The 17,110-nt window shown below is 41.6% G+C and overlaps 1 protein-coding gene across 1 annotated transcript in view; it reads right to left on the bottom strand.

Moving 5' to 3' along the window:
• Positions 1-1,868: 1,868 nt before the first annotated feature.
• Positions 1,869-17,110, bottom strand: part of CDYL2 (chromodomain Y like 2) — a 75,497-nt gene continuing 60,255 nt past the window's right edge. The window contains exons 4-7 of the mRNA XM_035118043.3: positions 15,449-15,621; positions 11,283-11,493; positions 10,525-10,668; positions 1,869-6,725 (exon numbers count right to left, since the gene is read on the bottom strand). Of these exons, the coding sequence (XP_034973934.2) occupies positions 6,567-6,725; positions 10,525-10,668; positions 11,283-11,493; positions 15,449-15,621 (687 nt within the window). The 3' untranslated portion in view covers positions 1,869-6,566. The remainder of the gene's footprint in view (positions 6,726-10,524; positions 10,669-11,282; positions 11,494-15,448; positions 15,622-17,110) is intronic.

Raw genomic sequence — 17,110 nt, 5'->3', positions numbered from 1 at the left:
TGGCAAAAGTATAAAAATCTGCTTGAATATAAAGAAGATAACATAAAATTAAGAGATAGGCAGGAGATATCTAACTGGATACCTAATTGGTTTCACTATTTTCAAACAAAGGAGGTGTTTAAAAGAAGATAAAGGAAAAAAAGATAAAGAAAGAAGTTTCAGAATTTGAAAAGGTGATTTTGGGACCTAATAAAAAATAATTTCTAATTATATAATTTATTGTTTGAATGGGAGACTAAAGATGAACTTATAAAGGAGGCAATGATAAAAAGGGTCATTGACATTGGGCATAATATTGAAATTGTTGAATGGGAAAAATTATGGAATTTTACACTGAACATTTCTGCATGCTATCAAATAAGAGAAAATATGCAAAAAATGCAATATAGATGGTATTTGACACCGGTTAAATTGGTTAAACAGTGTGGGTGGCGCTGTGGGTTAAACCACAGAGCCGACGGGTTTTTAAAAAATCTTTAAATTCACAAATCCCAAGAAACTGGAAGCATTCCTTTCTAGGCATGCTTGGGAATGAGTTACCCCCAAAAGCCCACAAACTATTTTTATACGCAACAACAGCTATGAGTATGGTATACGCAAGATATTGGAAACAAAGAGACCCCAGGGAAAGAACAATGGTTAAATAAATTAATTGAATATGTCAAGTTTGTAAGGATGACATCTAATATAATAAACCAAGATGACAAATGGATGAGGAGTGAGTGCAAGTATTTAGGGGGATATACAATGTAAAGGTTATGAGAATTTGGAAAATAAGGTGAAGGAATTAATGCATATGCAGCTAAGTAAGATTTGTAAAGAACTGTTATGGAACTCTGGGTGGGAAGTCCAAACTAAATGCTGTAAAAGAATGGAAAATGTTGCAATTGTAAGACTGAAAACTCAATAAAAATATATAATAATAATAATAATAATAATAATGATAATGATAATAATAATAGCAAGGCAAGGAGGAGAAATGATGGCACATTCAAGGCTCATGCACATTCTCTGATGAAGTGTGTTATTTTTAGCAAATATTACAATGTGGTGTGCCTGTAACAGGCATGTTTTGTAAGATGGTTGACCGTGATATATGGACTCATCCATCATTTGACTCACTTTGGACATATGCAGGGACAAAGTTACTTTGGCGGGCACCTCTTAGCTTGAGGTTGATGGGCTTACCTGTCCATCTTATTGCAAGGGTGGGCGAGAGCCGCCATATAACATTTACACATGAATTACAGTAAATTTATATCTCGCCCTCCTCCTAAAGGGGCACATGGCAGCAAACACTTAAACGATCAAATGGCTAAGAACAATTCCAACAGAGAGACAGGCTGGGAAAGATCTGGATTGAAAAGGATTGCTGGAAGAGGAAGGCCCTCAGTAGGTCTAATGGGAGGCTTTCCAAAGGGCAGACCCATAACACTAAAGGCCTGATTCCTATATTGGGCAGAAATGATCTCCTGATAAGATCTCCACTGAAGGCCCTCTTCTGCCGAGTGCAGTGATCAGCATCTTGATTAATCACAATGACCCAAAGTGTCTTACCTGGTGTCATGCCAGGACATTGGGGATATGAAAAGGAAGGCTCACAGACCCAACTGTCCAACGTGGAGGGGCAACTGTCCAACGTGGAGGGGCAAATGTTAGTGCTGGTAGGCTCTGCTGGAGCAATTGCCCTAGGTTGCCAGGTGATGATGTCAGGCCCGTATCACGGGTGAAGAACCCCCTGTGACTGCTTGGGAAATCTGGCATGCACCTTCCCCTTAAGTTTGATGTTGGCAGTAATGGATATACACATTGACACTTCTTGGCAAAACTCACCATGACCATTTTTATAACCCCGAAGTCAGAAAATGGAAGTTTCAATGTTTTTATTCAAAGCAGCTTCTCACAATGTATAAATACTGCATATTAACACACATGAAAAATACAACTTCTAAGGCACCCAGAAAAATGTGTTCATACACTAGTTTACAGGACCATTGACAAATATATTGTGTACAATTTGATCTAGACAGTCAATATTTGATAAATCAGAAGAAACTAGTACTGAACTAGCTTCCAAAATATTATTTACAACACTGTGGTTAAGGGGTGCCCTATACCCTCATATTTGTTATATACTGTGCACTCTCCTTCATCACAAATATTGAAAACTGTTCCCATCTTATTCTATGCTATTTGGACAACAAAATAACTTATGGGCCTAATCAGAAAATGTTTTAATTCCTTTGTGTAAGACACTCATTAGAAATCAAACAATCTTCACAGATTAAATTTGCAATTCTGCTATTTTTTTTTTTTTTGGTTATTTGCTTTATCTCCAAAGTTTGGTAATAAGCCTTACCAATAGGCACTCCATCATTTACTGGCTATCTTTCATGTTCCAACATGTTAAAAGCAGACAGACCCACAATGGCTATCCTGCCCTTTTCTCTATCCCTGAAATGAATGATACAAAATGCATGTTGAAAGGGAATCAACAGACGACCCTTTGCTGTACAGATAAACTGCTTCATTTTTTTAAACCAATGCTTCATTAGGATAATTGATAACTCTTTGGTCCTTATTTTTTTAAAAATGGAAGATACATATATATTTATATATATTATTCCCTAGAAGTTAAAAATCCTGTTGACAATGTCAGTGAATTAGCAATTGAATTCCCGTGTGGCATTTAAAGTAGTGGCAAAGAGATTTAAGTATGGCTTAGAAACATACAGTTAATTGGGTAGACAGATAACACATCCAGGAAACGGAGGACTTAGATGCACTACGAATAAGATTGTCTGTAAGTCCCTTATGTAAACTTCTTTAGTGCCTCCTAAAGAGAGTTGGCTTCAGTCAGATTTGACTTTTATAGACCCAGCCACTGAAAAAGAGAGAGCCTGAGACTGAGTAATGTGGCCGGGTGGACAGTATGCAGAGTTTATATCAAACAATACCCACACTGACAAGCCTAACTATGTTGTTTGAAAGAAACAACCCGTATTAATCCATATCACAAGAAAAAAACCTTAAGGCCTTGCATTCTAAATTTGCCAACTGTCTGAATGCTTCAACTGGGGGGTGGGTGGGGGGAAGAGAGGAAATTTCTCCAGGTCTAATTAGATATGATGATGACACAACTCATTCCTTAGAATGTAGGTTGTACTGAACACTTTCTCTGTCTGTGTGTTTCCTATCCTGAGAAACACCTCTCCCTAGCATTTTGCCCCTCTAGAGAGCTTATACCTGGTTTTAGAGTCTGGATAGGGGGAGGCAACTTAAGCGAAGGGGGGAGTTTCAGTGGGGGAAAAAGATGTGTGAAGAAAGGCGCTGGCATGAAGTTCCCCCCATCGTCTTTTTTTATATCTGCATGATGGCAACTATAACAACAAGAATAAATGTTCTACAACATGGGTCTTTTGCCATCACATCTAATTGAACCCTCCATCTTACTTATGCAATTAACAACGTTTGATTCAACCCAGTGGTAAGGCTTATTCACAAATGCACTAAATTTACAAATTGTACCTTAAACTCTGTTATTTCAAGGTTGGGACAAAACCCCCAAAGAAATAATAAAACAACACCCTGCCTGCATATATAAGAGTAAAAGTGTGTATTAGAATTCTAAGAGGAAAACAATTGGCACCAATCCCAGGATGCTTGAGATTAAAATAATGGTTAACCATTGTGGAAAAAGATTGCCTAAAACGCTTACCCTAATCTACCACGGAAATATAAAAGTTTATATTTTTGAAAATATATACTTATTAAAGTCGGACAGCTTATTCATTGAAACAGAAGGTTACCCAACTAAAGCCACACTTTATGTACAGCGAAAATGTACATGCAAGAGAAACACACAGAAATAAATTGTTTCCTTTTACCATATCTTCAAATGCAAAAACTGCCAATCCTTAAAGATTTGTACAAAACAATTTACATGAAATAATATAACATACTTAACAACAAATTTGCATGTATTTTTTAATTAAATACTGTGAATATTCATAAAAGTATTCGGTCTAATATTTACAGTATACTTATACAGCTGAATACCCAGTGACCATAGAAAGAGAAAACAAAATAAGGAAGTGTATTAAAAAATAATCACTGCCCTTTTTTTAAAAAAAGAAATTAAACAGAAATTAAATTAACCACCTAGACATGATTTTTATTTTTATTAAAATTTTTTTTTAAAAAGCTTTAGAGCTTTCAGAGTTAATTTTTATGAAGAAATGGTACTCAGTTTTGTTCAGCTATTAATTTGCCAGGCTTTGAAAATGCTGTTGAAGAAACAATGTTGAAAAATCAGATACATTAAGAAAAACTGCTGCTCCAAAACCAAAATGTCGCACTCCCAAGAGTCTACACAGAGCAATAATTTCCCCATGCTTCAAGGACTTTCTACTGGTTCATTAAAATGTCTGACACATCATTTGGGGTTGCACCATTTGTTGAGAGACATGAAAGCACGTGTTTAAAAGATGTTTTCCCATATATTTCGATACAATTATTTGCCCTGCAAGTGTACATTCAAGGGTATGACTCCAGTTCACACGTTGACTCTAAGGAAGTCAACTGGACGAAAATGATTCGTGGGTTTGTTAAGACGGTTCACAACTGAGAATTAGGGAGGCATCACCCCTTGACTGCGGAATGTGGCCTTGGCTTCCGACACTTGTGGGTAACAAGCGTTCCACCTTGAATATTGCTCTCCAAAAATATTTAGACACGGCTGAACAAGAAGCCAGACTCTGCCATTGATTTGTAAGCAGATCCGCGTGGATGTGCGCTAACTAGGAAGTGGAGCTTTGCCAAATATGAAGCAAAAAAACAGAACAAAATAATAAAAAAATCCAAACCCAATAGTCTAATTTGGAACCTCTAAAAACTAAAAAGAAATGGAAAGTGTGTTCTACTTAACCTTGAAAGGGCAGCAAAATAGACAGACAGACAGACAAGACAGATAGATAGGGAAAGTCATGGAAGCCAATCTCCGTATTCCATGAAATCTGAGAGATAATGTGAACCTTCAGTCTGTTCCCAGGATTCCTTTTTCTTTTGCAATCTTAAGAAAACAATAATTTTTAGAGTAGTCAGAAGATGCAGAGCCGCCATACAAAGCACTAGAACAGCCCACACCTTTTATTTTAATGCATCTTGATTGGACTTGCCAGCTTCTTTGCTTAATCTGAAGAACGCATTCCTTCTGGTATTTTTCCAGAGAGTTCAGACACATAACAAACTGATGCAATATGGAAGAATCTATTCATTAGGGTCACATTCTAATAGTAAATGACCACAGACTGTCCTGAGGGAAACCTGTGTCCTTGTGGAATTTCCTGGTGGAGAGTCTGGCCAGAATGAAAGAAGTATGAAAGCCTTTCCCCGTCTAATTCATTATCCTCTAGCAGCTTCTTGCTGGCCTCTCTCAACGTTCTCCAAAATATACTACCACATCTGAGGAAAGAGGCTCATGAAGGTAAGGTTCTAAGATTCATAGCACAAATGAATGCTTAATCTTTTGTTGGCACCACAAGTTAGGCACCATTCACCCTGTTATTAATGTTGAGCTAATAAGAAAATAGTAAACATATTAGCTTTTCTTTTAAATGTAGCACATGCTACCTGTGCCTCAAGTTGTCAGGAGGAGACTTGTGTAAAACTCACAGCGTCGGTATTTGATTGGTTTTCTTAAGGTATCTAAAATGATGTCTATTCTCTGCTGCTTTTTAATGCCCTACAGCATTCCTGCTTCATCTTATTTTTATTGTATGCACAGCTCAATCCGTTTACTGTAAACCACAGAGCTTGTGTACTCGTGCAAAACAGTTGTCCAATCTGGGGAAATCTAAAAATGATAATTATATATTAAGTAGACCAACAATCAATCAACAATCAAGCAAGACACAAATAAATAAATTAAATAAATTCACCAACAGAGCGGGGAAAACACAAATCCAGGTAGGTTCTTTTTCTTTTCTCCAAAATATTTTTTTTTACATCATACATATAAATTATACTCTTCCCCTTTTCAATTTTTTCCATGGTTATTCTTTCAACGAACAAAACAAAATTATTAAAATATTTCTAAAGTGGGCCCTGAAAGTGTGGCTTTGGCCCAAATTCTAAACTGAGCCACTTCAGTCAATGCAAAGATAAGTTGCTTGCAGTAGCAAGAATAAATAAATTTTTTTTAAAGACAACAATTGATTTTTGCAGTATGTACCTTGATGGGGTACACTTGTGCTTTCTAGCACATGGAATGTACACTTCTCTCTAGGCAAGTGTACACTGAGAGGCAGTTCTTAACACATCTGTCTCTTCCTTTGTTGAACAATAATCAAACCTGCTAGGAACAGCCACTGAACTTCTCTATTTAACTCACAAGGAAACTGACACAACCATAGGTATGTTAGATACACTATCACAAATTCCTCTGAAGGATTTGCTGGGTCTGGGTTTGATTTTTATATTATTTTCTCAAACCCTTGGTGACGCCTGAAATCGCTTTTCTCTTGGATCATTCTTCCTCCCTGCTCTTTCACAGTTGCGCAAGGATGTCAGACTTCGTAAATTTTGTCTTGCAGGTAGCTGAACAATGAATCTAGTCCTTTGGAAGAACTCCAGAGCTGTTTTAACATCTGACATTCTTTCTCATTCACATCTTCGAGGCCAGATTTAAGGAAGCTCCGGACCAGGCATTTAGATTCTTCCAGTACCTAAGAAAAGAAATTGTTAAGCCCATTTCATCATTTCAATTTATTCACTCTTTGGAAACATCAGCTGGCCCAGAATGCAGCTGCAAAAGTGTTAGTAGGTGCTCCTGAGGTAGAAACTCTGTAAAACCCATTATGAGTTTGGCCAGTGTCACTACGCAAGAGGGCGGCCAGTTTAGGAGGAACCAAACGTCTGAATGTTAGTGAAACAACTCCAGATAAGAGGCAAGGAAGGTTCTCAATCTAAAACATTCATTTTCCAAGTACTGTAGTTGGATGGTGGGATAATGGGTGACAAGAGATGGTTGAAGAAAGGATGAAACAGCTAAGATGATGCCTTTCCCCCTATACATATGGGAAGGTCTCTGGACTCTGACCAGAAGGTGAGACCCTTATCTGTGTCTCACCTATGGTGTAAGAATGTCTGGCTGGGACAAAAGGAAAAGGTCTTCTCAATGGCTAAAGCCAGATTATGGAGCACCTGGCCCCATGCAACGTTTTCTGCCAGTTATTGAACTACTTTTTGCTCTAGCAGACTTTCATTTTATGAGCTAGACCAGGGGTGGGGAGTCTCAGGCCTCAGGGTCGAATGCGCTCCTCAAAGCCTCTCTATCCAGCCCTCTCCATGCCACAACCCTCACTAGCCATACTCTGTACCTTCTCCACATGCTGTTTCTTGGCTGCAGTGTGTCTTTGAAATGCAGTAATGCCTGGATGGAGAGATGTATGTGTAGAAGCCTCTGTCTTTTGTTGGGGGTGAAATGTAGCCTAATACAGTCATACCTTGGGTTACAGACGCTTCAGGTTGCGTCTTTTTGGGCTGCGCACTGCGCAAACCTGGAAGTACTCGAATGGGTTACTTCTGGGTTTCGGCACTCACGCATGCGCAGAAGCACTAAATTGCGCTTTGCGCATGAGTGCTGAAACGCGACCGCGTGTGCACAGACGCGGCGCTGCAGGTTGCGAACGCTGCGGGTTGCAAACGTGCTTCCTGCACGTTCACAACCTGAGCACCCACTGTATATCAAAGTAAGAGGCACACCTATTGCTCTGCCCAATTTCTGCCTCTGGTCCCAGCCACTTTGGGCATGTGGCCCCTGGAAGGTTGCTCATTGAGCATTGTAACCTTCGCTTGTGACTCTCCACCTGACCACTCTTTCTTCTTCTGTTACAGTGGGGATGGGGGCTTTTTCATTCTGAAGGCCATACTCCCTCATGGGTAGCCTTCTGGGGTTGCAGGCCAGCCATGGGTGGAGCCAGAGAAAAAAAGAGAGTAGAGCTGTGAAGATGATATACCTTTGTACAACAAGTTGCCCTCCTGGCATGCAAAGCCAGACATTTCTGCACATGTACGCACATTCCTCTACACAGGCAAGTGAGGGGTAGCCTCAGGTGGCAGGCTCGGGGCAGCTGGGAGGGGTGGCAAATCTGGGCCCCTGAGGGCCATGCCACTGGACTTTCCTGTGCTTTTTGCCCACCGCCACTGCCTGGGAAGAGTGAGGCTGCCACTGCCTGCTCCTTTCCGACCTCCTTTTTTGCTTCTCTTGTCGCCTTCAGTTCACTGGGGCTTCCCCAGGCTGCCCCCAGTTGCCTCAGGAGGCGGCGGCAGTAGAGACAGTGGCGGCAGAGCACCATTTTCTGTTTTGCCTCAAGTGGCAAAATGTCTTGGGCCAGCCCTGGTCCTGAGGGTCAGAAATACAGGCCTGATGCTCCCCACCCTTGTTTTACAGGCTTCCTTATGTGCATGGCTACATTTCATCATCTTATGAAATCAGAAGATGAGAAACAAGGATAACAATGGAAACAACAGTGGGGAATGCAGGATCAGGCTGGGGGCATTGTCAGATCAATTTATGTGCTTATCGGCACAATCCGCAAGAGCTTCAGTGTCTTTTCAGTCTGTGCTTCCTCTGTGGTTCTCATGCCACGTGAGATGTTATCTGCAATTCATTTAATTAAAAGTGCCTCACTGTGTCTCCAAACCTTTCCAGTACCTGCTCTGTCTTTGCTGAAGACGTGTGTGGCAGAGCTACAATCTTTTATTATAAAAGGTGACAAAAATATTCTATTTTTCTTTGGGTAGAAAATCAGATGCCACACATGACACATTATTTGAAAATCAGGACTGCTCTTGAAGAACATTTCCTGTGCATATGTAGTCTGTGCAAATGAACAATTTCCTCTCTGAAGTGGATATCTGAGAAACTGAGTCTGCAGCAGAAGCTCATAGCCTTGATTGGCTAGTGCCTGTGACACCATGAACCTCACAATGTTTCCATAAGCAGCACTGGGCTACATAGGATAATGGTCTGGCTCATTATAAGGCAGATTTAGGCATCCAAATTATAAAAAGCAAGCTTAGCAAAGATTATTCTCAGAAGGATCTGGTTGGCACCTGTTGGAAACAGGATGGAGGAACTTTTTTTTTTCCTGGTGCAGTTGGGTTTGTCATGTTTGCCAGACAACATGGAAAACATGTTCCCTGCTCCAGGGGTGGAGACGAATTTTGCAGGGGGAAACTGGTGGGCAGAAGAGAGAGCGCTTAACACTGCTCCTATCCACCAGTTCACCCAACTGTTTACTAACCCAAGCTTAAAGGTAAAGGGACCCCTGACCATTAGGTCCAGTCGTGACCGACTCTGGGGTTGCGCGCTCATCTCGCATTATTGGCCGAGGGAGCCGGCGTATAGCTTCCAGGTCATGTGGCCAGCATGACAAAGCCGCTTCTGGCAAACCAGAGCAGCACACGGAAACGCCGTTTACCTTCCCGCTGTAGCGGTACCTATTTATCTACTTGCATTTTGACGTGCTTTCGAACTGCTAGGTTGGCAGGAGCTGGGACCAAGCAACGGGAGCTCACCCCGTCACAGGGATTCGAACCACCGACCTTCTGATCGGCAAGCCCTAGGCTCAGTGGTTTAACCACAGCGCCACCTGGGTCCCAACCCAAGCTTATTCCTGGACTTAAGAGTCTACCCACAGGCTCTCCAAACTTCTCTATTTGGCCCTTGAAGATCTCCCCATGCCATCCACCCACTCAAGCAACACTTGTCACCCACCCTGCTTCACACCCTCTCCTTTTGTCTGGCTGAAACGTGTCCTTGAAACTCTGATAATGCCTCTTTGCTTGCCTGAATTGAGAATAGAGAGAGGAATGTCTGTAGAAACTAGCCTACTGTACAAAGCTCAAATTTACGCTTCTTGCTCTGCCCACTTTTGCCCTTGCCTTTGCCCACGAATGATATGTCCCCCCTGATCACATAGAAGATAATGCAGTCCTTAGACAAACATGGCTCCCCATCCCTGAATAAAATGTCCCAGGTAAAGGATAATACATCCTTGCCAACTTTCCCTAAAAAGCCCCCCAAGACTGCAGCAACAAGAATAACAAAATATTTTTATGTAACTTTTTAGAGTCCTCAAAGCACTGCATATTAATTATGTTGTTGTTGTTTAAACATATATACTGCCCTTCACCTGAAGATCACAGGGTGGTTTACAGTATATTATTATTATTATTATTATTATTATTATTATTATTATTATTATTATTATTCCCAACAATCCTGATTACTGGAAGTTTCTGGAAGAGATGAGACTAGCTTTTAAAGTAATACATATAACACCTAAGCATATTGTAGCTGATGCTTTTATACGAATGGGCAAACTTATCAGTTTCGGTTTCTTATATTTCCAAGCTTAAATCCATGTCTCCACATTCCTATATCAGTTTGTGAGTTTCCCCCCCAAAAAATGAACATTGTCATGCCTTAGCCAATCCCAGCGACTGCATGTTTCTTACCACTGCACTGCAGGATGCCATTTCCTTCACCCTCAACATCACTTCTTGCCCGAACGTTGTGGGCCAGAAAACCTGGGAGACGAGTCCTCTGCTGCAGGCTTCTTGTGCCGTTAGCTTCCTTCCACAGAACAACATTTCATTTGCCTGCAATCAAACATATTTGATCAAGTTACAGGTAGGTAGCCGTGTTGGTGTGAGTCGAAGCAAAATAAAAAAATTCCTTCAGTAGCACCTTAAAGACCAACTAAGTTTTTATTTTGTGTGCATGCACACTTCTTCAGATACCAATATTTGATCAAGACGCTGAAATGTGTGTGTAGACCCTTCTCGGACTTCTGCAGGGCTGGAATGTAGCCTTTGGTAGAAAGGTAAGAGTCACAGGTCTTGCTCCGCCCACTTTTGCCTCAGCCCCCGGCCAACACTGGCATGTGGCTCCCAGAAGTTTGGCTATGAGGGGATGCTGCCCTCCGGCTGAAAAAGGACTTGGTTTGCATTAAGTGAGTTAAAACCATAAAGGTATGGGATCCAGGGGAAGAAATAGCAAACAACATTGCACATATGGTTGAATGAGGATTTGCCCCAGAAGAAGAGAAACTCTGGATTCAGCTCACTTTCCTTGCGCAATCCTCTTCCGTTAAGTCAGAAGTGGTCTCTCTATGAGTGGATAATGAGGCTTTGTGCTTGCAAGAAGGGCACTTTGAGATCCAAGCCATTTGCCTAGATTTGGACCACCGAAATCATCCAGGAAGCAGACTTACCAGAGCAACACCCAGTATCTGTGGAAACGTGTACGAAGAGCAGCCGGCTGGCGTGAGACGAATAGTTGCATAAGGTGTCTGAAACCAGGCCTTTTCACTCGCCCAGACGATGTCGCAGAGCGGCAGAATGGAAGCCCCCAAGCCGAGAGCAGGTCCATTGATCGCAACCACGATTGGCTTCTTAAACTGGATAAAAGCTTTGACAAAATCCCTGCGGTTTTAGAGAAGGGGGAGAACTGTTATTAATCACATTCCAAAAAATGTCAATCATCCCATTGGGAAATAACCGGAAATCACTAGCAATTCTGAGAACACTTTTTATTGCAGAACCTCTGTTATTTTGCATTTTTTGTTCCCTTTCCTGCATGCTGTGCCCTGCTTGGAAACCCTCTGTGTTAATGTACGTTATATATATATATATATATATATATATATATATATATATATATGTATAATTACAATATATAGTGTTGCAATAAATGGAAACAAACGTGAGAAATACCTTTCTGGATTGGAGTGAAACCTTTGGCAAAGGAGCCAGATAACTTAAGAGAACCTCACAAATAAAGCCCATTGGACTCCCTATCACTGATGCCTATTCCCTCTGAAAATGGGTTCATCTTTGCAGCCTATAGGAGCACAGGAAGCAACCTTATAATGTGTCTGGCCATTGATCCATCTGGCTCAGAACTGTCCATGCCGACAGATAGTGGCTCCCCAAGGTTTCAGGCAGGAGCCTTTTCCCCAGCCCTACCTGGAGATGCCACGGACTGAACCTGGAACCTTCTGTGTGCAAAGCAGATGCGCTACCCACTGGTCTATAGCTCCCCGGAGCAGCAAGTACACCTAAGAAGTTGGCTTATACTGGGACACACCCTTGATCCATCTAACTCAGCATTGATTTTACTGATTCACCTCCAACATGCCAAGCAGATGCTCTGCCTGCTGAGCTGCAGCCTTTCCCCACCCATCTTGGCTTGATGTCTGCGGAGGGCGAAGAAATGCATCCTCCAGCTGTAATGCGAGCCCTACACATCTGGCCGGCTTTGCCACTTTAACAAGTGGTGCACACATGCCAGTGAATTCAGTGCTGGCTCAGCTGTCACTCTCCTTCAAACAGGCTGACTGCCTGTCTTTAATTTGTAAAACGTTGCATGGGCATTTAACTCACTGTTAGGGATTCCTTAGTTGCAATTCCTGCTTTGATTCTATGATTCCATCCATCATAGAAGAGCAACACCCAAATATTCTTTAAAACAGATGTTCCTGAGATATGTGGATATGTTGGCTTTGTGATGGGGAAACCTCAGGTTCGGGGGGTCCAAATGCAACCCCCATGACTCTCCTCAGGCCGTACTCTCCGCTTAGCCACATCCCTCAGCAGCCATGGTGTGCATTCCCCTGGCATGGTTCCTTTCTGGCTGGAATGTATTCCTGAACTCTTATCATGCTTCTTGCTTGTCCAGACAGGAAGATAGATAGGGATGGGCTTGCATGTGAAGAAACTAATTTGCTGTACAAAAGGCCAAATTCTGCTCACTTTTGCCTCTAACCCATGGCATGTGGCACCTGAAAGATTTCTCAGAAAGGAATGCAGACCTTGAGATGAGCAAAGTTTCCCACCCCTGCTTTATGACACTGTAGCCTCCTGAAACTTTAAAATGCCTAAACAAAATTAAAAAAATTCCTTCAGTAGCACCTTAAAGACCAACTAAATTTTTATTTTGGTATGAGCTTTCGTGTGCAAAAAAGAAGTGTGCATGCACACGAAAGCTCATACCAAAATAAAAACTTAGTTGGTCTTTAAGGTGCTACTGAAGGAATTTTTTAAATTTTGTTTCGACTCAGACCAACACGGCTACCTACTTGTAACCTTTAAAATGCCTGTGCAACTTCTGAAATCACTTCTGATTTGAGTGGCAATTTTCCTTGCAATTTTTTGGGTACATTACAAACTAAGTCGTCCTCCCCCCCAAGTACATTGGAAGATACCTTATGCTGAGTCCATGTAGCTGAGTACAGTGGTGCCTCGCAAGATGAATTTAATTCGTTCCGCGAGTCAATTCGTTTTGCGAAAAATTCATCTTGCGAATCACGGTTTCCCATAGGAATGCATTGAAATTTCTTTTTTTGCCCATAAAGGTAAAGGGACCCCTGACCATTAGGTCCAGTCGTGACCGACTCTGGGGTTGCGCGCTCATCTCGCATTATTGGCCGAGGGAGCCAGCGTATAGCTTCCAGGTCATGTGGCCAGCATGACAAAGCCGCTTCTGGCAAACCAGAGCAGCACATGGAAACGCCGTTTACCTTCCCGCTGTAGCGGTTCCTATTTATCTACTTGCACTTTGACGTGCTTTCAAACTGCTAGGTTGGCAGGAGCTGGGACCAAGCAACAGGAGCTCACCCCGTCACAGGGATTCGAACCGCCGACCTTCTGATCAGCAAGCCCTAGGCTCAGTGGTTTAACCACAGCGCCACCTGGGTCCATAGGAACAAGACAATTTTTTCGCAAAACGAATTCATCTTGCGAGTCACCATTAGATCACAAAACACATTCGTCTTGCGAAAAATTCGTCTTGCAGGGCATTCGTCTTGCGAGGTACCACTGTATTGTCTACTCTGACGGCAGCAGCTCTCTGGGATTTCAGGTAGGAGCCCTAGCCAGTCCTACCTGGAGCGGTCAGAGGTTGGAGCTGGGACCTTTTGCATGCAAAGCATGTCCTCTGCCCCTGAGCTACAGACTTTCCCAAACGAAACACCGAGCCAGAAACATAATTGGCACAAATGGGTCATGATTGCATGGGCACTAATTGGCAGCAGCTTGGGATCGGGCTCCAAACAGGAAGGAGCATGTTTGGCAACGGATTTAAGGAACATGCTTCACACTAGGCAGATTACTATTAAAAATAATATGACACTTATTAAAGCAAGGCCACATTTTAACACTGGTAGTCCATTTACATGTAAATGATGTCATTTTACTTCTAAGGAAAAGAGCAGAACACCTCCTTTGTTAGGCTCAGCCATATTGCACAAACCTGTTTTAATCAAGCAAGGCTGCTATGCTAGCAATCATCATGAGTGCTGAAATTTATGAATATGCTGAAGTCCCTGAGGCAATATCTGATATGCCAGAAGGAAGGAAAGCTACAATCAAAACCTCTACATGGCTAGGGTTGCCAGACTCAATAGAGGACAAGACTTCTGTGCCTTTAATTGCCCTGCTCTCTTTTGAGTCTGGAAATCTTAAAGAGAAACCAGCAGACCCCTTGCTTGGAAATTAAACAAAGGGTCTGCTGGTTTCTCTTTAAGGTTTCCAGACTCAAAAGAGAGCAGGGCAATTAAAGGCACAGAAGTCCTGTCCTCTATGGAGTCTGGCAACCCTATACAGGGCTTGTACTTCATGTTGGTGATCTCCAGGTGAGCTCAACCCTTTCACATTTCCCAGATGAAAATGGGGACGCACTTGTAACATCTCCCGCCAAGGATCACTGCCCAAGTCAGGGATGGGGAACTGGTGGCTGATTGCTGGACTCCAGATCTTATCAGGCCCTGTGAGCATGGCCAACCAACAGGAATGATGGGAGTTGTAGTCCAACAAACTTCTCCGAAAGCTTCCTTATCCCAGATCGAAGTCAACCCTCCAGGCTTGATTATGTGTGCCATCTGCTGTATGTATATTGTTTCAATGTAACCCACCTTAGGGCCTTAGGGTGAACGTTGGGTAAAATAGTGACAACAACAACAATTTTTTAGTTTATCCTACACTGAATTCTAAGCCATGAGGGTATCTGTTCTTTGTGTTAATTTGGCTCATTTATTTTAACAAAACGTATACACTGCTTGATTGTAATAAAACTTCAGAGTGGCTGCTAGTATCTTATAAGTGAATTATTATTATTATTATTATTATTATTATTATTATTATTATTTGTATACTGCCCTATACCCACAGTTTCCAGGGCGGTTCACAAGATAAAATCACAATATAAAAACACAAAATACGTAATTGAAATAAAAAACAAAAACAACTCCATAATAACAACCCTATTAAGCAAAGAAACACATAAACATGTACAGTGACCACAAAAACTAAAAAAAATATATCTTAAGACCTCCTCCCCATGCATGGCGACTCCTGAGCATCAGAGGCAAGACAAAGTCACCTAATAGCTTCTGCAATCCTAGTGCTTTCTTTTCTTCTGTCGTTGGATAACCTGCCGATTAAATAGGAGTAGTCTAGACCACTACAGAAGACACTACCCACTGCGCTGAGAAGCAGGAGTTTGCTGTCGTCGGCTGACGCATTGCACAGTGCTCTCCGGACCTCCTTCATGATCTGTGAAGACCAAAAAAGAAGAACAGTTCTTTGACACACACTCTCACACACAGCTAAAGTGATCACTAGCTTCACATTGTTTCAGCTACAACTGCACGTTTCAAATATATATTCAATACTACTTTGGCCATTGGATGGGTTTGCTGTTGGGAGTTGAAGCCTAACAACATCTGGAAGCCTCCACTTTGGCTATCTCTGCTCTACACCCATTGTTTATAAGTTGCTTTGCAACTTTCAAAAGCTGGCAAAGGAAACTAAAAAAATAAAATAAATAGTGATGAAAGTCAAGCGACAATAAAACGAATACATCGTTGGCAAGAAATGAGCTTTCCAGCTTGGTTAGCGGGGCTCTTTCTTTGGGAGAATCAAAGAGGGTTGGGGAAGCTTTCTGAGAATCAGGTGTACTGTAAATTTTATTATGTACATCCACATGGTTGCCGACACTTTAATTCTGCAAGGAAGAGAACATTAAAAGCCTTGGGAAGATGATATAATTCATATCCATGATTTCTTATGAATTTAAGTTTATTCATATAGCACACAGAGACTGATTTCAAAATTTCAGCAGGCTTTTAGTTCATGAGGTGGATGATTTAGGAATGATTTGGCTTCAGCTATCCACTGTGCCTTTCACTGATTGTCTTGTGCAGGGTATAAATTGTCTTGATAATATAAACAAGTTACTGGATGTGTTTTAAAAACATGTTCTCACACCCGGTATCATTATTATTGCTGAAAGTTCTTTCCCGCCTGCTTCACACTGCATTTCGTTTACCCAGAAATTAGCTTGTCCTGCATTATCTTCTGAAAGTGGTGTCAGATCAGTCCCAAGAGGCCCTGGACCAAACAATCTCTAATAGAACGTTTACTACAGTGGAGCTCGTCTTACTCTGATCAGCAGCAGCTCAGGCGTATTCACAGGGCAAAGTTAGGCATACTCAAAAGTAATCCCCACCATGTTCAAGGGAACTTGCTCTCAGGTAGGGATGTGGGGAAAATCTGGTTTGGCTAGAATTTTATCATGAACCTTCGTAATTCACATTATGAAAACCGTACATGAACTGAAACAAAGCTATCCTTCAAAATTCACACTTCCCATGATTTTACGGTGCAGCCCTTGAACAAAAAAATATGTGCATATTAGGGGAAAGTGTGCATTGTATATATTAGATAAAATAACATGCAAAAAGGTGTATATTAAACAAACTGCATGCAAATAGGATTACACTGCATAAAGGTGCGTATGAGAAATGGTAGAACGGCACACAAAAAGGCTGATGGGGAGTCTATCTATCTATGCAAACTTATGTGGAACAGCTGAGTTTAAGATTGGAAATTTGTGAACCTAGGAGAAATCAAAACCAACAAATCCATCCATCCTTACTCTTAGATAGCAATGGGGGAGAAATTCAATTCAGTTTGCATCTAAAGGCAGATCTGCCTATTTTTTGTAAGCTGTCTGGAAAAAGGCAGGATATAAATAGTAGTA

Source organism: Zootoca vivipara, chromosome 6 (genome assembly GCF_965207765.1).
Source record: "Zootoca vivipara chromosome 6, rZooViv2.hap1.1, whole genome shotgun sequence".
Taxonomy (NCBI): domain Eukaryota; kingdom Metazoa; phylum Chordata; class Lepidosauria; order Squamata; family Lacertidae; genus Zootoca; species Zootoca vivipara.
Note: the sequence above shows the minus strand (reverse complement) of the source record. Positions and strands in the feature narration are given on the sequence as shown.